This window comes from Stegostoma tigrinum, chromosome 7 (assembly GCF_030684315.1).
Source record: "Stegostoma tigrinum isolate sSteTig4 chromosome 7, sSteTig4.hap1, whole genome shotgun sequence".
NCBI lineage: Eukaryota > Metazoa > Chordata > Chondrichthyes > Orectolobiformes > Stegostomatidae > Stegostoma > Stegostoma tigrinum.
This window is the reverse complement of record NC_081360.1, coordinates 106,156,285-106,178,885: the sequence shown is the minus strand read 5'-3', so window position 1 is coordinate 106,178,885 and position 22,601 is coordinate 106,156,285. Positions and strand designations below refer to the sequence as shown.

At 47.3% G+C, this 22,601-nt stretch overlaps 1 protein-coding gene across 3 annotated transcripts in view; it reads right to left on the bottom strand.

The window, feature by feature from the left end:
- Nucleotides 1–22,601, bottom strand: part of LOC125454308 (natural resistance-associated macrophage protein 2-like) — a 103,451-nt gene that overhangs the window by 76,006 nt on the left and 4,844 nt on the right. For 2 of the 3 annotated variants that reach the window (XM_059647620.1, XM_059647621.1), the window contains exons 2-3: nucleotides 5,939–6,024; nucleotides 5,138–5,244 (exon numbers count right to left, since the gene is read on the bottom strand). In XM_059647620.1, the coding sequence (XP_059503603.1) occupies nucleotides 5,138–5,244; nucleotides 5,939–5,954 (123 nt within the window). In that variant the 5' untranslated portion in view covers nucleotides 5,955–6,024. Of the gene's footprint in view, nucleotides 1–5,137; nucleotides 5,245–5,938; nucleotides 6,025–6,947; nucleotides 7,065–22,601 lie in introns of those variants that run through there. The other variant, XM_059647619.1, reaches the window with a different exon arrangement.

Sequence of the window (22,601 nt, the reverse complement as noted above, 5' to 3'; positions counted from 1 at the left end):
GGCCAAGCAGCATCTCAGGAGCACAAAAGCTGACGTTTCAGGCCTAGAAAGGGTCTAGGCCCGAAACGTCAGCTTTTGTGCTCCTGAGATGCTGCTTGACCTGCTGTGTTCATCCAGCCTCACATTTTATTATCTTGGAATTCTCCAGCATCTGCAGTTCCCATTATCTCTGATAACATTCCACTAGACTTCCCCATACCTTACTGCACCTGTGTGTCAGCGTTTAGTGACTCGTCAGCAAGCGAACCCTTTGTGTATCTACACTTCCCAAATACTTAGCATTTCAGAAATATTCCGCACACCTGTTTCTCCCACTAAAATGGCCTACATCAATGATTTGGAGGAAAATGTAGCTGGTCTAATTAGTAATTTGAAGATAATACAATGATTGGTGGTGTCGTGGGTGGTGAGGAGGATTGTCAGAGAATACAGCAGGACATAGATCGGTTGGAGGCAATGGGCAGAAAAATGGCAGATGTTGTTTAATTCAGACAAACGTGAGGTGATGCATTTTGGAAGGTCAAGTGCAGGTGGAAATTATACAGTGAATGGCAGAACCCTCAGGAGTATTGAAATGCAGAGGGATCTGAATGTGCAGGTCCACAGATCAGCGCAGGTAGATAAGGTAGTAAAAAAGGCCCATGGAATACTTACCTTCGTTGGAAGGGGCATTGACTATAAGGATAGACAAGTTATGCTGCAGCTTTATAGAACTTTTGTTTGGCCACACTTGAAAAGATTGGTGGGTGTGTGGAATGTGCTGCCGATAGTGTTAGTGGAGTCAGATACTTTAGGGACAATTAAGCGACTCTTGGATAGGCACACGGAGGATAGTAAAATGTAGGGTATGCAGGGTAGATTAATCTTATTAGGATAACAGGTCAGCATAACATTGTGGGCTGAAGGGCCTGTGCTGTGCTGTTCTATGTTCTGGTCACCACACTTCCAGAAGGATGTGGATGCTTTGAAGAGGGTACAGGAAAGATTTACCAGGATGTTGCCTGGTATTGGGGGATTTTAACTGTGAAGAAAGGTCCGATAGACTGAGGTTGTTTTCACTGGAACACAGGAGGTTGAGGGGCGACCTGACAGAAGTTTATGAGATTGTGAATGGTATTGGATAGAGTGGAAAGTATGAGGCTTTTTCCCAGGGAGGAGGGGTCAATTACTAGGGGACACAGGTTCAAGGTGTTGTGCCAACCTGTGAAACCAAACGAGGCCCATCTAACCTACACTATTCCATTATCATCCATATGTTTATCCAATGACCATTTAAATGCCCTTAAAATTGGCGAATCTACTACCGTTGCAGGCAAAGCGTTCCATTCCGTTACTACTCTCTGAGTAATGAAACTATCTCTGACATCTGTCCTATATATTTCACCCCTCAATTTAAAGCTATGCCCCCTCGTGCTCGCCGTCACCATCCTAGGAAAAAGGCTCTCCCTATCCACCCTATCTAACCCTCTGATTATTTTATATGTTTCAGTGAAGTCACCTCTCAACCTTCTTCTCTCTAATGAAAACAGCCTCAAGTCCCTCAGCCTTTCCTCGTAAGACGTTCCCTCCAAACCAGGCAACATCCTAGTAAATCTCCTCTGCACCCTTTCCAAAGCTTCCACATCCTTCTTATAATGCGGTGACCAGAACTGTATGCAATACTCCAAGTGCGGCCGCACCAGAGTTTTGTACATTTGCAGCATGACATCACGGCTCCGGAACTCAATCCCTCTACCGATAAAACCTAACAAACCGTCTGCCTTCTTAACAACCCTATCAACCTGGGTGGTCTTGTTCCTCACATAAGCAGAGGACACCTTGGGGTTTTCCTTACTCCGACCTGCCAAGGCTTTTCAATGCCCCAAGGAGGAAGTGGTGAGAGGGATATGGGCCAAATGCTGACAAATAGGGCTGGGTCAGATTGGGATTTCTGATTGGCGTGGACAAGTTGGACCAAAGGGATTTTGAGCTTTATGGCTGTGTGACTTGAAGACTCATGAGAAACTCACATTTGATTGGAACGATCAGCCCTGAGTGTGGATCAGCAGATCACCCGGCTGATTAATCCCAACAGCCTCAGGTTGTGAGCAAAGAGACACCAAGCAAAGTGCTGAGGCTGGGCTTGTACAGAGAGGACCTGACAGAAACCTGATGCAGAGTGAGAACTGACTTGTTTAAAGAGCATCAGCTCTTTCTATAGAAACTACACACTATCTCAGGAAATGGCAAAGATGCTTGAGTACGGCCAATAGAACACACATTGAAGAAGGATTCCAGGTCTAGCACAGCAACCACTGGACAGACAGCAACTTTCCAAATTACTCATCAATCAGCAGAACATCAGTCACACTCATTAAGGGCAGTTTAGAACAAATATTATATCTGGATAAGGAATACAATTAATTCTGATCATTAGTTTACAGCCCCGAATAAACAGACATAATTTAAGTTTAACCTAACACCAGAAAACAAATCACAGAAACGTTCAACAGAAACACTTCATTTCATCAACTCTGCACCACTGACAGTATACAATCGGCCACATTGGGCTCACACTGTGACACAACTGCTCAGCAAAGATCATGAGGCCACTAAGATCACGGTGCTCGCCAATATTCCCTCAGTACTGACCCTCCGACAGTGAGGCACTCCCTCAGTACTGACCCTCCGACAGTGCGGCGCTCCCTCAGTACTGACCCTCCGACAGTGCGGCACTCCCTCAGTACTGACCCTCCGACAGTGCGGCACTCACTCAGTACTGACCCTCTGACAGTGCGGCACTCCCTCAGTACTGACCCTCCGACAGTGCGGCACTCCCTCAGCACTGACCCTCCGACAGTGCGGCACTCCCTCAGTACTGACCCTCTGACAGTGCGGCACTCCCTCAGTACTGACCCTCCGACAGTGCGGCACTCCCTCAGTACTGACCCTCCGACAGTGCGGCACTCCCTCAGCACTGACCCTCTGACAGTGCGGCACTCCCTCAGTACTGACCCTCCGACAGTGCGGCACTCCCTCAGCACTGACCCTCTGACAGTGCGGCACTCCCTCAGTACTGACCCTCTGACAGTGCGGCACTCACTCAGCACTGACCCTCTGACAGTGCGGCACTCCCTCAGTACTGACCCTCCGACAGTGCAGCACTCCCTCAGTACTGACCCTCTGACAGTGCGGCACTCCCTCAGTACTGACCCTCTGACAGTGCGGCACTCCCTCAGTACTGACCCTCCAACAGCACGGCACTCCCTCAGCACTGACCCTCTGACATTGCGGCACTCCCTCAGTACTGACCCTCTGACAGTGCGGCACTCCCTCAGTACTGACCCTCTGACAGTGCGGCACTCCCTCAGTACTGACCCTCCAACAGCACGGCACTCCCTCAGTACTGACCCTCTGACAGTGCGGCACTCCCTCAGCACTGACCCTCCGACAGCACGGCACTCCCTCAGCACTGACCCTCTGACAGCGCGGCACTCCCTCAGCACTGACCCTCCGACAGTGCGGCACTCCCTCAGCACTGACCCTCTGACAGTGCGGCACTCCCTCAATACTGACCCTCTGACAGCGCGGCACTCCCTCAGTACTGACCCTCCGACAGCGCGGCACTCCCTCAGTACTGACCCTCCGACAGCGCGGCACTCCCTCAGTACTGACCCTCCGACAGTGCGGCACTCCCTCAGTACTGACTCTCTAACAGTGCGGCACTCCCTCAGTACTGACCCTCTGACAGTGCGGCACTCCCTCAGTACTGACCCTCTGACAGTGCGGCACTCCCTCAGTACTGACCCTCTGACAGTGCGGCACTCCCTCAGTACTGACCCTCCAACAGCACGGCACTCCCTCAGCACTGACCCTCTGACATTGCGGCACTCCCTCAGTACTGACCCTCCGACAGTGCGGCACTCCCTCAGTACTGACCCTCTGACAGTGCGGCACTCCCTCAGTACTGACCCTCTGACAGTGCGGCACTCCCTCAGTACTGACCCTCTGACAGTGCGGCACTCCCTCAGTACTGACCCTCTGACCGTGTGGCACTCCCTCAGCACTGACCCTCTGACCGTGTGGCACTCCCTCAGTACTGACCCTCTGACAGTGAGGCACTCCCTCAGCACTGACCCTCTGACCGTGTGGCACTCCCTCAGTACTGACCCTCTAACAGTGCGGCACTCCCTCAGCACTGACCCTCTGACCGTGTGGCACTCCCTCAGTACTGACCCTCTGACAGTGAGGCACTCCCTCAGCACTGACCCTCTGACAGTGCGGCACTCCCTCAGCACTGACCCTCTGACAGTGCGGCACTCCCTCAGTACTGACCCTCCGACAGTGCGGCACTCCCTCAGTACTGACCCTCCGACAGTGCGGCACTCCCTCAGTACTGACCCTCCGACAGTGCGGCACTCCCTCAGCACTGACCCTCTGACAGTGTGGCACTCCCTCAGCACTGACTCTCCGACAGTGCGACACTCCCTCAGCACTGACCCTCTGATAGTGCGGCACTCCCTCAGCACTGACCCTCTGACAGTGCGGCACTCCCTCAGTACTGACCCTCCGACAGTGCGGCACTCCCTCAGTACTGACCCTCTGACAGTGCGGCGCTCCCTCAGTACTGACCCTCTGACAGTGCGGCACTCCCTCAGCACTGACCCTCTGACAGTGCGGCACTCCCTCAGCACTGACCCTCTGACAGTGCGGCGCTCCCTCAGCACTGACTCTCCGACAGTGCGACACTCCCTCAGCACTGACCCTCTGACAGTGCGGCACTCCCTCAGCACTGACCCTCTGACAGTGCGGCACTCCCTCAGTACTGACCCTCCGACAGTGCGGCACTCCCTCAGTACTGACCCTCTAACAGTGCGGCACTCCCTCAGCACTGACCCTCTGACAGTGTGGCACTCCCTCAGTACTGACCCTCCGACAGTGTGGCACTCCCTCAGTACTGACCCTCTGACAGTGCGGCGCTCCCTCAGTACTGACCCTCTGACAGTGCGGCACTCCCTCAGCACTGACCCTCTGACAGTGCGGCACTCCCTCAGTACTGACCCTCTGACAGTGCGGCACTCCCTCAGCACTGACCCTCAGACTTTTCACAAATAACTAGCGCTTCCTGATTGCGATGGAGTAAGAGAATGAGTGTTACCCTTCCTGTTTCAGGGATTACTATCTTCTCATTCAGGTAGGTTTGGTCTGTGCAGCTGTGATGAACATTGTTGTTGCTCGCATTATCTTCCTGTTCTCTCATTGGATCTGTGGAAAAAGGTGGTCATTTTATTCCATGGGGTAACTGTGAATATGGAATTCTGTTTCCCTGATGTGGGTATAAATCACAAGGAGGTGTGAATACGTTTTCTGTATTGTTGATTGATGTTTTTCCTTTCGTCTCCTTCGATTTCTCGAAGAGAACAATAACTTGTCTCTCAGCTGTATATGCATTTCATGACACTTCAGTGCTTTGGGATAATTCAAAATTACAACTCTCTGTTCCCAATTCCCTTGCATGGAAGGCCAAGAGGCCATTGTAATTCCCATTGGGAGCAGCAATTCCCTATTCCAGCCACTCACCATTGCCACAAACTCCTTGTTCCAGACTTACATTCGCAACATTCAATCCCCATGGTGTCAAGACAGTCCATTCGGCCCATTTGAGTCCACACCAATAAGCCAAAGAACTTCTCTGACCACTGCGCTGGACAGAAAACCCTGCATTTCCCATGGCTAAACCACCCAATCTGCCTAACCCTGGGTACAATGGGGCAATTTTGCCTGGCCAATCCACCCTAGCCTTCACATATTTAGACTGGGGACAGAAATTGGGGCATCTGGCAAAAACACACTTCGATAAGGGGAGAACATGTGAACCGCACATTGACAGCAGTGGGAATTGTAAGGCGTGGAGCAGCTTGACTTGTAATAACGAGGCCACAAACCAGAATAACCTCACCTGCACTGTCCTCCATGATGTGGTCAGGGCTCACACAGGATCCTCAGGGCAACTCCACGTAACTCCCTTCTTCATGAACTGACCTTCTGTAAAACAACAGAACAATGCAGTTTGCACGATACAGATCATTCAGTAAAATTTCAGGAAGTTGTGGGCCGATCACGCGACATGTACAGGCATGAAGCACAAGTGAGCTGGTATCACTTACCAGCTAATCTGCTTCTGGATCGAGAAGGAAACTTGAGATTTCTATCGCTCACTGATTGTAAAAACCGATGCTTAAAAAGACCTGATACCAAATTTGTTTGGGCTTATATCAGATTCAAGCATGACAAGTGAAGTAATTAACTCATGACTCAGGAAATTTGTGAAGACCAGATTCACTTATCTTGGTCAACAGTGAATCAGAAAAATGAAGGAGTTTTGGGGAGACAGGGTCAGTGCTGAGGGAGTGCCGCACTGTCAGAGGGTAGTCCCTCAGCTCTGACCCTTCAACAGTGCGGCACTACCTCAGCACTGACCCTCCGACAGTGCAGCACTCCCTCAGCACTGACCCTCCGACAGTGCGGCACTCCCTCAGCTCTGACCCTTCAACAGTGCGGCACTACTTCAGCAATGACCCTCCGACAGTGCAGCACTACCTCAGCACTGACCCTCCGACAGTGCGGCACTCCCTCAGCACTGACCCTCCGACAGTGCGGCACTCCCTCAGCACTGACCCTCCGACAGTGCGGCACTCCCTCAGTACTGACCCTCTGACAGTGCGGCACTCCCTCAGTACTGACCCTCCGACAGTGCGGCACTCCCTCAGCACTGACCCTCCGACAGTGCGGCGTTCCTTGCCCTGGTGATTGTGTGAGATGCTACATTCCTGAATTGCTTGCTGCCTGTGGGGGTTGACATGATGGACAGGGATCTGGTTGTTTACATTGGACTCTTGATTCTCTCCTTGTTCAGTCTAAAGATGCTGATTATCCCTCTATCCACCATGCACAATGCAGTGTCTTACCTGGCCAAGGAATCCCGTGAAATGTTTCAGTTTAACGCTGTGATCGGAACATGGTTGAGAACTGGTTTTTCTGGTGCGTGAGTGAAAGAGATATGTAACGCTGATTCTGGTTTCAGTAAAAGAGAAGTTCAATATAATACTCATTGACTTGTGAAGTGGAACTGAAAGTGATTTTGTTGCAATGTTGGAAGTTACAGTTTCTGTCATCGACAGCACACATTAACCTCATTCACAAATGAAACTTTCTGTTGGAGCTCTGCTCTTGAGTTCTGCCTGCATGATTCGGCCATTCTTTGCACAAAGGGCATTGTTGCGAATTTTGCAGATGACACAGAGACAGGTGGAGGGACAGGGTAGTGTTGAGGAAGTGAGGAGACTGCAGAAGGACTTGGACAGGCTGGGAGGGTGGGCTAAGAAGTCGCAGATGGAGTACAATGTGGGAAAGTGTGAGGTCATGCACTTTGGCAGGAAGAATAGAAGCATTGATAACAAAGTGTGAAGCTGGATGAACACAGCAGGCCCGAAACGTCAGCTTTTGTGCTCCTGAGATGCTGCTTGGCCTGCTGTGTTCATCCAGCTCCACACTTTGTTATCTTGGATTCTCCAGCATCTGCAGTTCGCATTATCTCTGATCAGAATAGAAGCATTGAGTATTTTCTAAATGGGGAAAGGCTGTAGGAATCTGAAGCACAAAGTGACTTGAGAATCCTGGTTTGGGATTCCCTTAAGGTTAACATGATATGTTCAGTTGGTAGTCGGGAAGGTAAATGCAGGGTTAGCATTCATTTTAAGAAGGCTAGATAATAAGCACAGAGATGTATTGCTGACCTGTATAAGATAGAGCTCAGGCTGCATTTGGAATGTTGTGAGCAGTTTTGGGGCCTAGTATCCAAAGAGGGGTGTGCTGGTGTTGGAGGGGTTCCTGAGGAATGATTCCAGGGATGAGGGTCTTGTCATATGAGGAGCAGTTGAGGACTCTGGGTGTCTATTTGATGGAATTTAGAGGACGAGAGGGAATCTGGTTGAAACTGGCAGAATACTGAGAGAGATAACAAAGTGTGGAGCTGGATGAACACAGCAGGCCAAGCAGCATAGAATGGGTTTGGAGAAGATGTTTCTACTAGTTGGAGAGACTAAGACCCAAGGGCAACCAGTTCCCCATGGCAGGCTGATGGAGAAAGTGAAGTCACATGGGGTCCAGGGTGTGCTAGCTAGATGGATAAAAAAACTGGCTAGGCAACAGGAGACAGAGAGCAGTAGTAGAAGGGAGTTTCTCGGACTGGAGACCTGTGACCAGTGGTGTTCCACAGGGATCTGTGCTGGGACCACTGTTGTTTGTGATAGACGTAAATGATTTGGAGGAAGGTGTAGGTGGTCTGATCAGCAAGTTTGCTGCTGACACTAAGATTGGTGGAGTAGCAGACAGTGAAGGGGACTATCAGAGATTACAGCAGAATATAGATAGACTGGAGAGTTGGGCAGATAATTGGCAGATGGACTTCAATCCGGGCAAAAGCGAGGTGATGCATTTTGGACGATCAAATTCAAGGGTGAACTATACAGTAAATGGAAAAGTCCTAGGGAAAATTGATGAACAGAGATATCTGGGTGTTCAGGTCCATTGTTCCCTGAAGGTGACAACGCAGGTCAATAGGGTGGTCAAGAAGGCATATGGCATGCTTTCCTTCGTTGGGCGGGGTATTGAGTACAAGAGTTGGCAGGTCATGTTGCAGTTGTATAGGACTTTGGTTCAGCCACATTTGGAGTACAGTGTACAGTTCTAGTCGCCACATTACCAAAAGGATGTGAGATAATAAAATGTGAGGCTGGATGAACACAGCAGGCCCAGCAGCATCTCAGGAGCACAAAAGCTGACGTTTCGGGCCTGGTCCCTTCATCAGAGAGGGGGATGGGGAGAGGGTTCTGGAATAAATAGGGAGAGAGGGGGAGGCGGACCGAAGATGGAGAGAAAAGACGATAGGTGGAGAGGAGAGTATAGGTGGGGAGGTAGGGAGGGGATAGGTCAGTGCAGGGAAGACGGACAGGTCAAGGAGGTGGGATGAGGTTAGTAGGTAGGAGATGGAGGTGCGGCTTAGGGTGGGAGGAAGGGATGGGTGAGAGGAAGAACAGGTTAGGGACGCAGAGACAGGTTGGTTTCCCCAATGTAGAGGAAGCCACACCGGGTACAATGGATACAGTATACCACATTGGCAGATGTGCAGGTGAACCTCTGCTTAATATGGAAAGTCATCTTGGGGCCTGGGATAGGGGTGAGGGAGGAGGTGTGGGGGCAAGTGTAGCATTTCCTCCATCTTCGGTCCGCCTACCCCTCTCTCCCTATTTATTCCAGAACCCTCACCCCATCCCCCTCTCTATTTTCCAAGATCCTTGGAAAATAGGTGACAGGTTTAGACAGAGGACCTGGAATGGTGCAGGCTTGAAGGGCTGAAGGGCCTGTTCCTGTGCTGTAATTTTCTCTGTTCTTCTTTGTCCTTTGTTAATCTTAAGGTCTATCTAACTTCCACCCCTACCTTATACTGTCATCCATATGCCTATCTAATAGTTGCTATAATGCCCCTAATGAGGCTGACTCCACTCCCCTCTCCGGCAATGCATTCCACACCCCGACCACTCTCTGAGTAAAGAACCGACCTCCGACGTCTCACCTGTATCTACCTCCACTCACTTCAAAATCATGTCCCCTTGTAATAGCTACCTCCACCCTAGGAAAAAGTCTCTGTCCGTCTACTCTATCTATACCTCTGATCATTGTGTACACCTCTATCAAGTCACCTCTCATCCTTCGTCGTTCTAAAGACAAAAGGACCTTCCCTCCGGTCCAGGCAACATACTGGTAAATCTCCTCGGCACCTTTTCCAACACTTCCACATCTTTCCTGTGATGAGGCGACCAGAACTGGACACAATACTCCAGATGTGGCCGAACCAGGCTTTTGTATAGCTGGAGCATAACTTCATGGCTCTTGAACTCAATCCCTCTATTAATGAAAGCTAACACACCATACGCCTTCTTAACAACTCTATCCACCTGGGTGGCAGCTTTCAGGGAACTGTGGACATGAACCCCAAATCCCTCTGCTCCTCCACACTGCCAAGAATCTTTCCGTTAACCCTGTATTCTGCTAAACCATGAGGGACATGGATAGGGTGAATTGCCAAGGTCTTTTCCTCCAGCAGAGTCCAAAACTAGAGGGGCATAGGTTTAAGGTGAGAGGTTTAAGGGGACAGCATGGTGACTCATTGGCTAGCTCTGCTGCCTCACAGCGCCAGGGACTCGGGTTCGATTTCACCCTTCAGGCGACTGTCTGTGTGGTGTTTGCACAGTCTCCCCCGTGTCTGCATGGGTCTCTTCTGGGTGCTCTGGTTTCCTCCCACAGTCCAAAATGTGCAGGCTGGGTGGATTGGCCATGGGAAATTGTCTGTAGTGTTCAGGGATGCTTAGCTCGGATGGGTATAAGTGGATGGGTCTGGGTGCGATGTTCTGAGTTACGGTGTGGAATTGTTAGGCTGTAGGGCCAGTTTCCACACTGTAGGGATTCTATGTGTGAATTGTATGGGTAGGATTTAGAAGAGACCCGAGGGGTAACTTTTTCCTGCAGAGGGTGGTGTGTATAGAATGAACTACCAGAGGAAGGGGTGGAGGCTGGCACAATTACAACATTTAAAAGCCACCTGGATTGGTATATGAGTAGGAAGAGTTTGAAGAGATATGGGTTAAATGCTGTAACCAGGACTAGATTAATTTAGGGTATCAGGTCTGCATGGATGAGTTGGACCAAAGGGTCAGTTTCCATGCTGTACAGCTCTATGTATCTATAAACATCTAACAGTTTTCCAGACACTCTGATACCTGCTGCAGACTCAAAAATCAAACGAAGACCTACCCTTCTTAACCCACATTATCTAGAAATACAGTCAAACTTGAAGCTATGGGTCCAGATTGGAGTTCAAACGGCAATTATATCAGAAACCTTTACACCACCTCTCACTTACAGATGACTGGCTCAGCCTCACGTGGTCAGGCCAGTTTAACTTTCTTTTGACTTTGTTGTTATTTGTTCCAACGCAAGGGCTTGTTGGGCAATTTCAGCAAGCAGCTGGGAGCTGTCCACATTGCTGTGAGTCTGGAGTCACATATAGATCAGATCGGATGAAGACAGCAGTTTCCTTCCCTGAAGAGCACCAGATGGGTTTTCCCCCAACAATCAACAAAAGTTGAACGGTTGTCATTAGATTCTTAATTCTAGATTTCTTTTTAATTAATTCAAATTGCACAGTCTCCAGATGTTCTTAATGACCCAGCCTGAACAACCCTCACAGATTCACCCCCCTCTGACAGAAGAAATTCTCCTCATCTCTGTCCTAGATGGATGAATTCTTACCCTGAGGTTATGACATCTAGATTCTCTCACAAGGGGAAACAATCTTTCTACATTTGCCTTGTCAAGTCCCTGAATCCCAAAACCAGCTCAGCTCATCCCCGCATCCTTAACCTGTTCTTCCTCTCACCTATCCCCTCCTCCCACCTCAAGCCGCATCTCCATTTCCCACCTACTAACCTCATCCTGCCCCTTTGACCTGTCCGTCCTCACCGGACTGACTTATCCCCTCCCTACCTCCCCACCCATAGCCTCCCCTCCACCTATCTTGTCCTCTATCCATCTTCGATCCACCTCCCCCTCTCTCCCTATTTATTTCAGAATCCTCCCCCCATCCCCCTCTCTGATGGAGGGTCTAGGCCCGAAACGTCAGCTTTCCTGTTCCTCAGATGCTGCTTGGCCTGCTGTGTTCATCCAGCCCCACACTTTGTTACCCCTCTAAGATTCTTGTAAGTTTCAACAAGTTTCCCTCATTTTTCTAAACTCCATTGAGTATAGGCCCGACCTATACAACCTCCATTCATAAGAGAAGGAAGAGTTTAGAGGGATATGGGTCAAATGCTGACAAATGGGGCTATATTAATTCAGGATATCTGGTCAGGACGGACTAGTTGGGCTGAAGGGTCTGTTTCCATGCTGCCCAGTTCTCACAGCACAGGGCCCCAGATGGTCAACCCAACAGGATGAAGCCAGGACATAGTCACAGTGAAAACTCACTAACAGTAGCAACCTGGTGGGACAGGGAGTAGATCACAAGATAACAAAGACACAAAACAAAGACAGTATTTTCATCATGGGTGACATTAATCCCCATGTAAATTGGGATAGTCAGAATGAAATAGAACATGCATTCATAGAATGTATTTGGGACAGTTTCCTGGAATAATATATTATGAATCCAAACAGGAATTTTGGATCTGGTGATGTGTAATGAGACACATTTAACACATGATCTCAGGGTAAGATATGCTCTAGGGAACAGTGACCATACCATAGTAAAATATAACATTCAGTGGAAGAAATGTGGATCAGACATAACTGTGAAAAACTTAAATAAGTTCTTAAATCCCTTCTAGACACGATGGCAGTGGAGTGCGAGAGTAGCATGCTGGCTCCTGAGCTCAGGAGCTTGACTGCTCCGTCTGCTTTTACTTATTATCTTCTTTCTCTGCTTTTTTATCCTTACTCTAACCTTACTTACCTTCTGTGGGGAACTCGGGCAGCATCAAGGTGACCAGCATTTTGGAGGTGAGGTTTGTTCCCAGCAGCTATGGTGGCAGGGAGAGTGGAGTTTCTGCCCCCAGTGGATGGAGCGGGGTTTGGGCCCAGTGCCCGGTCTGGGACCTGGCAGCTTCAGTGGCTGCTGCATTGCTGAGATCAGCCCAGCGCAGCCTTGTATCGGTAGCATCACTGGTCAAGATAAGATGGCGCTGAGAAATGGTGACACGGTTCTGCAGCAGTGTCGTGGTGAGGGGACTGAAGGCAGCCTGACTGCTTCATGCTGGTGATGGTGCCGGTGTTGAGGAGGAACAGCCCAGATTTAGACACGTGGCTAAGCCCTTCAGAAAGACTGAAATGTTGAACTACTAACTCTGCTTCTTTATTTTCCTGCTTTATACCTCAGATTTTGCACCTAAGCCCTTATATCTGAGATGACACTGACAATATCAACTTAGTACACTTTTCATTGTACTCCTCTACCCCTGTACTTGAGTACATGTGACAATAATTTTACTAGTGGCGAATAAAATCGGGATGAGACAGAGCTGGCTGGAAGGAACTGAGAAAGGAGTTTAGTAGCAAAGATTTGAGGAGTAATGAAAAAAAGCTCAAGCAAAATATGCATGGGTCGCAGCAAAGACTTCTTCCCAGAGAGGAAGAAGAATTCCCAGAAGGAGATAAGTCAACCATGGGTTAGTCAGGGATGTTAAGGAAAGTTTCAAATTCATAGAGAAAAGAATTACAATATATCAAAGATTGGTGGTAAGCTAGTTAATTGGGAAAGTTTTAGAAACCAACAAAAATGATCAAAAATAATAATAAGGGGGGGAATAATCTATAAGGGCAAACTAGGAAGTAATATAAAAATAGATGGTAAGAGCTTCTCTAAATGTATGATTTTGGAGAGAGAAACCAAAGTGAACATAGGCCTCAGAGATAATGGGAACTGCAGATGCTGGAGATTCCAAGATAATAAAATGTGAGGCTGGATGAACACAGCAGGCCCAGCAGCATCTCAGGAGCACAAAAGCTGACGTTTCGGGCCTAGACCCTTCATCAGAGAGGCCTCCTTGAGAACAAGGCTGGGGAAATAATGGGGAGTCAGGAAATGGCAGAGGAATTGAAGAAACACTTTATTTCTTCACAGTAGAAGACACTAATAGCATTTCAAAATGACTAAATATTCAAGAGACAGAATAACTACAATAACTATCACTAAAGAAAAACGTGTCAGGAAACCTAATGGGGATAAAGGCCATTGAGTCCCCCAGACTTGATGCAATGCACCCTGGGATATTAAAGGAAGTAACGACAGGGATAGTTAGAGCATTGGGCGTAATTGTCCATTTATCCTTAGATTCTGCACATTTCCAAAGGATGCTAACGTAACATATTTATTTTAGAAGGCAAGGAGACGAAAACATGCAACTGCAGGTCATTTAGCATAATATCTGTTATTAGGAAAGTGTTAGAGTTTACTATAAAGGGTGTATTGGAGAGCATTTAGAAACACATAACCTGAAATCACAACGAGGCCATACCTCAAAAGAAAAGCAGATTTTCCTCCTTAAAGGGCAAGGGTGAACAAGATGGGTGTTTACAACAATTGAAATCAGTTACATAGGTACTAGCTTTTATTTGAATTCAAATTTCAACATCTGCTTTGGTAGCTTCATATCCAAGTTTCTATAACATGAACCTGAAGTTCTGGATTTCTGGGCCAGGAACAATATCGCTATACCAGCACCTGCTGCTGGGATCTGTACCGGGACCACAATGTTTTACAATTTTTATTAACGCCTTCGGTGAGGCAAGTGAATGCACTATCGATAAGTTTGAAAATAAGTGGGAAGGCAAGTGGTGAGGATGGCATAGAGAGAGTGCAGAGGGATATCGACATGTTAAGGGAATGAGCAAATACTTGGCAGATGGAATATAATGTGGAATAATATAAAGTTATACACCGTATCAGAAAGAATATAGGAGCTGAATATTACTTAAAAAGTGAAACACTGCCAAGAGGCAGATTGTTAATCAGTGAGGGAATCAAGGTTTCTGGGCAACAAGTATAAGTGAACGATGCCATACTTTAACTTTTTTCTCTGTCAAAAGGCAGGTGAAGTTGAGGTTATCACATCATCTGTGATTGAATTAAGTGGTGGGATAGGCCCAATGAGCTGAATGACCTACTTCTGCTGCGACATCTAATGGTTTTATGGATTGACAGTAAACTGTTCTTGCTGGATCTTACCAATGATGGCCCAACCAATCAGTGCTCAGTTTTCCTGCTGTATAAAAGGCGTCCCTTTTTCTCATTGGCTGTTTCTTGTGTTCTTGTTGGGATGAATGCAGGATGAAAAGCTTCAGCTTCTAACTCCACAAACTGCACAAACTGACATCACTCAGCAAATTCATCTAAAACTAAAATGAAACTCTGTCTTCCCTCCTCAAAGGACATAATATAGCAATAACAGTCAAACGACAAGTGCGATCTACTTCAGAACCCAACTTTTCACACAATAATAATCACTGATCCTGTGCCCTCATCATTACAGGTAGCAGACAAGTTCCAGGTAGGATTTCGGACAGAGAACTGTGAGCTAATGCATTTTGTCAGGAGGATGGAGGAAGCCTGTACTAACTTCAGGAAAGGGGGCTTGGGTGTGTTGCTGTATTGGTCTTAGACAGTGGCAGTACATCTTGAGATTTGGTTCTCCAAGCAATTGAGGTCCTGGGCGAGAGACATTGAGTCCAAAACTGAGAAGTTTTGCTGACCATTTCAAAAGCTCTGAATCCATGGGATAATGTACTCTAAACCGTTTGAAGACATTTCTATAATAAAACAAAGAGTTGTGGGCACTAGGGATCCAAATCAAATAAGAGCACACATTGCTGGGGCAGGTCTGACAGCATCTGTGATGAGACAGCAGAGTTAATATTTGAAGTCAGTGACACTTCCTCAGAACTGAAGACTATTCCAATTTCAAGATACTGGTCAATTTAATGTGCACTTTGTTAGTCAAAACAAAATCCTTTCATTAGTCTTTATATTGAGACACATATAGTTTATCTTACTGCATTATGACATGAGAACTGTCAAACAAACCTCATTTCCAGGCAAAAGTTAACAAAGTGTGGAGCTGGATGAACACAGCAGGCCAAGCAGCATCTCAGGAGCACAAAAGCTGATGTTTTGGGCCTAGACTCCTGCTCCACACTTTGATATCTGGGATTCTCCAGCATCTGCAGTTCCATTATCTCCAGGAAAAAGTTATCTTGTTTCTCACAACACCCTGAGTTAGTGTATAACACTTTACTTTCAAAACACTGGCCTGGATTAATGTAAACTGTGGGCCACCTTCACAATGAAGCCAACAACATTTGGGCAGGACAGCAGCCTCATTACACACCCCATACACTGTGCAGCTCAGAGCTATCAGCATCATTAATGGCAGTGGCAATGCCCAAATCCCAGGAACATCTAGCTCATCATCTTCGTTCCAACATCACCGATTTTATTCCTCAGCACCCAACTCCCCATGACACAAACCCATGAGGGGTAAAGGAAGGACAAAACCATTGACAGCTCCCTTGGTGTAGAAAGACAAAAGAAGGATGGCAGGGGGAGAAAAAGGAACTATTCGACTGGCAATTCTTTTTATTCACTTGTGGGGCGTATGTAGTGCTGGCTGGGCCCAGCATTTACTGCCCGTCCTAGTTGCCCCTTGATAAGGTGGGGGTGAGCTGCCTTCTTGACCCGCTGCAGTCCACGTGCTGTGGGTTGACCCACAATGTCCTTAGGGAGGGAATTCCAGGATTCTGACCCAGCGACAGTGAAGGAATGGGGATATATTTCCAAGTCAGGATGGTGAGAGGCTCGGAGGGGAACTCGCAGGGGGTGGTGTTCCCAAATTCTGAAGAAGGGCCAGCTCATTTGAAATGCTAATTCTTATTTTTCTTCGCAGATGCTGCCAGAACTGCTGAGCTTTCCCAGCAACTTCTGTTTGTGTTCCTAGTGTTCCCATGTATCTGCTGCCCTTATCCTTCTAGACAGAAGTGGTTAAAGTTTCAGAAGGAGTCTCTGTTCTATGTTTTATGTTCTAAAATGCTCAGAGGAACAGTGAGAAAACAATAATGGAAGCAAAGAGAGTGTACGACCAGAGATTGGAAACAACTGCCAAAGGGAATGAAAAAAAATCTTCTGAAGACAGAAGCATAAAATGGCTGGAAAAGGCAAAGGGCTAATTGGGGACCAAAAAAGGATTTAAGCAATTATGTAGATAGAATGGAGAAATCGGAGCTGTTTCTCTTGGAGAAAATAAGGATATAGGAGATTTAAGAGAAAGGTTTGAAATTGTGAAAGAGAAGATTGGTATAAACCCCTTCCATTGGTAAAAGAATAGAATTAGTTTTATTGTCACGTGTTCTCAAATGAGCACAATGAAAAGTGTCAGAGTCGCCGCTACTGCGCTATCATGGGTACAAAGTCCCTAGGTACTGCTTTTAGAGTCATAGAGTCCTACAGCACAGAGACAGGCCCTTCAGCCCAAACTGGTCCGTGCCGACCAAAATGTCCATCTATGCTAACCCTATTCCCCTGCACTTGGCCCGTATCTTCCTAAACCTTTCCTATCCACGTATTCATCCAAACATCTTTTGAATGTTGTTAATGTACCCACCTCAACCACTTCCGCTGGCAGCTCATTCCATATGCGTACCAGCCTGTGTAAAAAAGTTGCCCCTCAGGTTCCCATGTATTCTTTCCCCTCTGGCCTTAAAGTGATGCTCCTAGTCCTCAATTTCCCCAACCCTGGGAAAAATACTGAGTTCATTCACCCTATCCATGCCTCTTCCGTAAGGTCCCCTTTCACTCTCCTACACTCTGAAGATAAAAGTCCTAGCCTGTCCAACCTCTCTCTATAAATCAGCCCCTTGAGTCCTGGCAACATCCTTATAAATTTCTTCTGCACTCTTTCCAGTTTAATAACATCCTTCCTATAGCAGGGTGACCAAAACTGAACACAATCCTCCAAGTGCAGCCTCACCAACATCCTGTACAACTGTAACATAACTTCCCAACTTCTACACTCAGTGCCCTGACTGATGACGGCCAGTGTGCCAAAAGCCTTCTTCACTGTCCTGCCTACCTGTGACTCCACTTTCAGAGAACTGTTCACCTGAACTCCAAGGCCCTTCTGTTCCACTACACTCCTTAAGGCCCTACCATTCACCATGAAACTCCTGCCTTGATTTGACTTTCCAAAATGCAACACCTCACATTTAACTATATTAAATTCCACTTGCTGTTTCTCAGCCCACTTTCCCAGCTAATCAAGATCCTGCTGAAAATTCTGATAATCTTCCTCACTGTCCATGATACCTCCTATTTCAGTGTCATCCGCAAACTGACTAATCATACCTTGTACATTCTCATCCAAATCATCAACATAGCTAACAACAGCAATGGGCCCAGCACTGGCCCCCGAGGCACACCACCAGTCACATCCCCCAGTCCGACAAACACCCTTCCACTGTTATCTCTGCTTCCTACCATCAAGCTAATTGTGTATTCAATATGCCGACTCTCCCTAAATTCCATGTAATCTAACCTTCCAGAGCAGCCTACCATGCGGGACCTTACCTAAGGCCTTACTGAAATCCTGATAGACTACATCAACTGCCCTGCCCTTATCAACCTTCCTGATTTACTTTATCAAAGAACTCTAACAAATTTGTGAGACATGATCTCCCACGCACAAAGCCATGCTGACCACTCCTAATCAAACCCTGTCTTTCCAAATGCATGTATATCATATCCCTCAGAATCTCCTCGAGTAACTTACCTACCACAGATGTTAAGCTTGCTGCTCTAGAATTCCCAGGTTTTCTCTGCAGCCTTTCTTGAATATGGACACAACATTGGGGGAGGTGATGGCCTAGTCATATTACTCTGGCCTGTTAATCCAGAGACCCAGATAGTTGTGGATAGTGACGAAGGATGCTGTAGGTTCCAGAGAGACATAGATAAGCTGCAGAGCTGGGCTGAGAGGTGGCAAATGGAGTTTAATGCAGACAAGTGTGAGGTGATGCACTTTGGTAGGAGTAACTGGAAGGCAAAGTACTGAGCTAATGGTAAGATTCTTAGTAGTGTAGATGAGCAGAGAGATCTCGGTGTCCATGTACACAGATCCTTGAAAGTTGTCACCCAGGCTGACAGGGCTGTTAAGAAGGCATACAGTGTTTTAGCTTTTATTAATAGAGGGATCGAGTTCCGGAACCAAAAGGTTATGGTGAAGCTGTACAAAACTCTAGTGCGGCCGCACTTGGAGTATTGCATATAGTTCTGGTCAGCACATTATAAGAAGGATGTGGAAGCTTTGGAAAGGGTGCAGAGGAGATTTACTAGGATGTTGCCTCGTATGGAGGGAAGGTCTTACGAGGAAAGGCTGAGGGACTTGAGGCTGTTTTCATTAGTGAGAAGAAGGTTGAGAGGTGACTTAATTGAAACATATAAAATAATCAGAGGGTTAGATAGGGTGGATAGAGAGCGCCTTTTTCCTAGGATGCTGATGGCAAGCACGAGGGGGCTTAGCTTTAAATTGAGGGGTGAAATATATAGGACAGATGTCAGAGGTAGTTTCTTTACTCAGAGAGTAGTAAGGGAATGGAACGCTTTGCCTGCAACGGTAGTAGATTCGCCAACTTTAGGTACATTTAAGTCGTCATTGGACAAGCAAATGGACGTACATGGAATAGTGTAGGTTAGATGGGCTTGAGATCGGTATGGCAGGTTGGCACATGTTCTAATGTTCTATGTTCTATGTTCTAATGTTCTGGGGACCTAGGTCCGAATCCCACCGCGGCTGATGGTGGAATTTGAATTCAATAACTATCTGGAATTAAGAGTCTGACGATGGCCATGAATCCATTGTCCAGAAAAACCCATCTAGTTCACTAATGTCCTATAGGGAAGGAAATTGCCATCCTTACCTGGTCTGACCTACATGTAACTCCAGATCCACAGCAATGTGGTTGACTCTGAACTGCCCTCTGGGCAATTAAGGATGGGCAATAAATGCTGCCTGGCCAGCGACACCCTCAAGAAAGAAGAAATTCACTACCCTTCAGTCTTCCAGGACCTCACCTGTGACTAACGACGATGCAAATATTACAACCAGGGCCCCAGCAATTTCTTCCCTCGCCTATTGCAGGGTTATTAGATATATCTGATCAGGGCCAGGAGATTTATCCACTTTTATACATTCTAATATTTCCAACACCTTCTGTACTGTGATATGTCCCTGAGATATTGCCGCTAAATTCCCTAAGCTGTCAAATCTTCATGGCTATCTCCATGGTGAACACAGAGGAGAAATATTCACTGAGGACTTCGCCAATCTCCTATGGTTCCACACATACATGTCCACAGTGGTCCCTGAGGGGTCCTATTCTCTCTCTAGTTATTCTTTCCCCTTTAATACACTTAAAGAATCTCTTTGGATTCACCCTAATCTTCTCAGCCAAAGCTATCTCAAGCCCCCGTTTCACCCTCCTGATTTCCTTCTACACTAAACTTCTATATCCCCTATATACCTCCAGGGGTTCCCTTGATCCCAGCTGCCTGTTCCTGACCCATGCCGCCTCCTTTTTTCAAAGTCAAAGCCTCAATATTACTCATCATCCAGGGTTCCCTATGCCTGCCAACCTTGCCCTGGGCAAAGAGACTTTGAACTCTAGCTGAGATAATGGGAACTGCAGATGCTGGAGATTCCAAGATAATAAAATGTGAGGCTGGATGAACACAGCAGGCCAAGCAGCATCTCAGGAGCACAAAAGCTGACGTTTCGGGCCTAGACCCTTCATCCTGCATGAAGGGTCTAGGCCCGAAACGTCAGCTTTTGTGCTCCTGAGATGCTGCTTGGCCTGCTGTGTTCATCCAGCCTCACATTTTATTATCTTGAACTCTAGCTGTTACACTTTTAGAGGCCGCCCACTTGTAGAGGTCCCTTTTCCTGCAAACAAACAAGTCCAACCAACTCCTGCAAGCTCCTGTCTAATTCCATCAAAATTCCCCTTGCCCCAGTTTAGAACTTGAAGCAGTGGACCCTCTCCATAACTACATTAAAATTAATAAAACTATGGCCACTGGTCCCAAAGAGCTCCCCCACTCTCACCTCAGTCACCTGCCCTGCCCCATTTCCCAAGGTGACGTCGGGTTTTGCCTCTTCCTGTGTATGACCCTCTATATACAGCTCAGGGAAACTTTCCAGAACACATTTAGCAAATTCCACCCCACCTCAGTCCTTAACAGTGTGTTACAGCAGTTCCAGTTCATGGAAAAATGGTGAAGTTAAAAAAAATGTCCAGCATTGCAGATTTAGGAAGAAATAAAAGTACAGAGAAACGGTCTCCTGACCTAGTCGATGTTGACTGCTATCCTCCCTCAGACTGGAAGCCCATCTGAGACCATGTTAGGCTGAGATATCGCCCAAAGACCACCACAGTAGACCTCTGGGATATCACAACTCCAGGCCAAGTGGCCACCTGGTCAGGTCTATGCTGAGGCCAGGAGCTCAGAGTCCGTGAGCTCGGAGGCAGCAAGGTTGAACACCAGGAGTTCTGAGGCTGGGAGGCCGGAGGACCAGGAGAGAGAGAAGAGGAGGGATAAAAAAGACAAAAGTGGAAAAAAAGAGGGAGGACAAAAAACATGAATGAACACAGTGGACAAGCTCTGGAGGAAGAATCCTACTTCATTGCCATTGTGAAAGAAGGGAATTTAAAGAGGCCAGCAAAAGGATTAAGGGACCCACAGAATCACAGAATAGTTACAATACAGCAGGAGGCCATTCAGTCCATCATATGGAGGCAATTACCTCGTGGTATCATCACAAGACTAATAATCCAGAGCCTTGGGTAAAATCCTGCGGACCTGGGTTTGGATTATATCACAGCAGATGGTGGGATTTGAATGTTGTCAACATTTGGAGTTAAGATTCTACTGATGACCAACTGCAGGAAAAAAATACCATCTGGTTCACCAAACTGCCCTTGGGGTAATTAGGAATGGGCAATAAATGCTGGCTTAGCCAGTGACACCCTCATCCTGTGAATGAAGGAAAAAAAGTCTGGTACCGGCTCACCGAACATTTTAACTTAGGACCAATCTCCTGATTTTCCCCATAACCCTCTGAAGAAGGGTCTCGGCCTGAAACATCGGTTTTCCTGCTCCTCTCACACTGCTTGGCCTGCTGTGTTCACCCAGCTCCACACTTTGTTGTCTCACCCTTAATATTGTTTCTTTTAATTGATGATCCAATGGCCTCCTAAATCCCTCAATTGAACCTGCCTGCACCTCTGTCCCAGGCAGTATATTCCAGGTCCTCACTATTCACTGTTTAAAAAGGTTTACCTGACAATGCCGTTCCCTTGATTGCACAGCGTGCCCTCTCATTCTCATTCCCTTAACTGAGAACAACAACAGACAAGATCACAACAGATTTCATGCAGTGAAGTGTTAAGGATCTTTGGTAAATACTGATCTCCAAAAACCTTCTTCCAGGAGAGAAAGTGACATGATGGATGTAGAAGAGGAAATGGCACACCCAAACCTGCTACTGAAAGCAGCAGAACACAGCTGTTGCCCAGCTGTAATGCCTGCTCACACTCGCCACAGTTGGTGCTTCAGGAAAGTCCCTGCTGCTGACCACACCTCCTGCCACCTTGGTTTATCAAAACCCCAGAACAGTTTTGTGAAACTGAGAGATTGAGGCTGGTTACACCGAGCCAGCTTCATTGGATTAGAGTCCCTCACAGGAATTTCTCATCCATGCACCTCATTGATTTCCTCACATCCAATCCAGTAGGTGCCAAAATGCGCATCTTTATCATTCACCCAAACCCAACAGGGCACTGTGGGGAAAGGAGGAAGCCAAAGAGACTCTTGCTGATTGAAAAGCACAAACTGTCCTTGGTAAACACAACAGAACTGAGCTCCAGCGCAGGCAAAAACAACAGGCAGGGAGTCATTGTAAGAA